Source organism: Mus caroli, chromosome 9 (assembly GCF_900094665.2).
Source record: "Mus caroli chromosome 9, CAROLI_EIJ_v1.1, whole genome shotgun sequence".
In the NCBI taxonomy this organism is placed as follows: Eukaryota; Metazoa; Chordata; class Mammalia; order Rodentia; family Muridae; genus Mus; species Mus caroli.
This window is the reverse complement of record NC_034578.1, coordinates 84,890,920-84,893,094: the sequence shown is the minus strand read 5'-3', so window position 1 is coordinate 84,893,094 and position 2,175 is coordinate 84,890,920. Positions and strand designations below refer to the sequence as shown.

The window sequence follows — 2,175 nt, the reverse complement described above, 5'->3', positions numbered from 1 at the left end:
GTTGTAGTGNACCGATAACAATTTATGAGACAGTTAAGTCCTCATTACATCCAAAAAGCCTGTTAAGGAAGAAATTCACTCTAAAACCAATATAGACAAATTGCCTAGTTCATTTTAAGTTCTGCAAAGGAATTAGACAAATGTTGCAAAGGTGTCTAATTTGAGCAGAAATGAAAAACAATCTATTATAGGTACACTATCTTGGTTAACAAGTAAGTTCAGATACTTAGAAGCATAACAATACAAAATGGAAGACAAGTGACTAACCAGTTTAAATCACTTAAATTCACACTAGGCATTTTAGGGTACATGAAGATTAATTAACATACACTTAATCCAAACGGTTNCTATTTCATTATTAGCCCCAGTCTGTTTCAGTAAGGGAGGGCTATTTTGCAAATCTGGGTATCAAACCCTGCACGTTTGGTAAACATTACTACTGGGTTACTGCACTTGGCCCTTTGGTCCTGTGATTTGTTTGAGAGAGTGTATTTGCTGTGATCTTTGTTGGGATTTACCGTGCTCTTTGTGGAGTTACAGGGTAAAGTTACAAAAGTGAATGTTAAGTGTGTACCTTGAAACTTCACATGAGTATGTATATAAAATATATATATAAAGAATATGGTGACAGATGACACTTCATGAGTGGAAATGTTACTGTCATCTAAAGATACTGCTAGAGTNTATTTTGAATTACGTAATGTTCTTTGGCACATATGTTGTATTAAAGTTGATTCTGAAGAAATTAGGAATACATGCAAATTTAAGGACAAAGACCTAAATTTCTAACAGCTGTAATGGGAAGAAAGGAATAAGCCACTAAGGATCACCCACCTTTTCAGAATATTGAAAATATTAATGAAGCTGCACATACACTTGAGAAAACAAGGAGTTCTGTTTCCTTGCCTTNGAGGGTAAGATTCTAGGGGAGAGAGGTGGCTTTATGAAACTGCCAGTGTCAGAATAGCATGAAATTCTGTTTTCGCTAAGAAGCGATCCGGAGCAGGATCTTGCTTGTCTCAGNGATGTGATTATGNTGTAGTTGAAACTAGAATAGCTTACGCTATAAGGGTAATGTTTGTAGGGTAAATTCAAACGCTTTACATGCCTGAGTTTTAGCTCCTACAAAATGCTGAATGAAATTCTAAAAGAGACTATCCAGATTCCAAGCCTGCTGTCGTCCCACGCTGGGTTGGGGTTAAGATCGCGGGGTGAGGTGACTCGAGCTCCTCGTTGTTGGTTACGTGACTAACATGGCTTTCTTTCGGGAGTGGATTGCGGGTGGGTGGCGGGCAGGTAGGTTGTCATACGCCCCAGCTTGATCCTCTTTAAAAAGCGGACTTGAAGGTGTCCTTCCCTCCTCTCCCTAAGGTGTGGCAACGAATATCCGAAAGGTTGAGGCGGCAGGGTCCGCTGTATGGACTACATTTCCCAGAGTGCTCCAGGAGCCGCACGCGGCTGCTGTGCAATTAGCTTTCCCCGCACTCTTCTGCCAGTCTGCATTCTAGGTTTCCCTGGACTTCCGGATAAGGAAAGTGGGTGGCCGGGCCAGAACGTCAGTCTGAGCCCTCCCCAGTCCTCCCCCGGGATGGTGGCGGCGGCCTTGCGTGTGGTAGGGGCGTTGGTTGCGCACGCGCGGCGAGGGTTGCGGGGCGGGGCCTTGTGCGGCTGAGTCTAGCTGTGAAACTGGGTGGTGGGTGGCTATGTGGCTTCGCCGCCGGGGGTTGGGGGTGCCCTCCGCCTCTGCCTCTGAGGGCGGCACGTCCTCCCCTGCGTGGACTGAGATGGGGTCTTGGGTGCGGACGATCTTCGGGAGGCTGAAGCAGCGGCTGAGGCTCGACGTGGGGCGCGAGATTTGCCGTCAGTATCCGCTGTTCTGCTTTCTGCTGCTCTGCCTCAGCGTCGCCTCGCTGCTCCTCAACAGGTACCTGCTGGTGGCCCTGCGGAGGCCGCTCGAGAGCCCGCAGGTTGCTGGGCNGCGGGCAGGAGCGCACTCTGCACGGCGGTCTCGGGAAGGGCGGCCCAGGTTGCGCCCGGATATGCGGACGGGTGCGGGCCCGGGGCCGCGCAGCCTTCGTGGTTACCTGGCTCTCAACCTTTCCTTTTTGACCATTTCTCAATGACGAGCCTTTATCGTCTGCTTTACAACTACAATCTGTAATGCCAACTCAGTTC

At 48.1% G+C, this 2,175-nt stretch overlaps 1 protein-coding gene across 1 annotated transcript in view; it reads left to right on the top strand.

The window, feature by feature from the left end:
* The first annotated feature begins 1,638 nt into the window (after positions 1-1,638).
* Snx14 (sorting nexin 14) overlaps positions 1,639-2,175 on the top strand; it is a 73,024-nt gene continuing 72,487 nt past the window's right edge. The window contains exon 1 of the mRNA XM_029481970.1: positions 1,639-2,049. Coding sequence (XP_029337830.1) covers positions 1,704-2,049 — 346 coding nt within the window. The 5' untranslated portion in view covers positions 1,639-1,703. The remainder of the gene's footprint in view (positions 2,050-2,175) is intronic.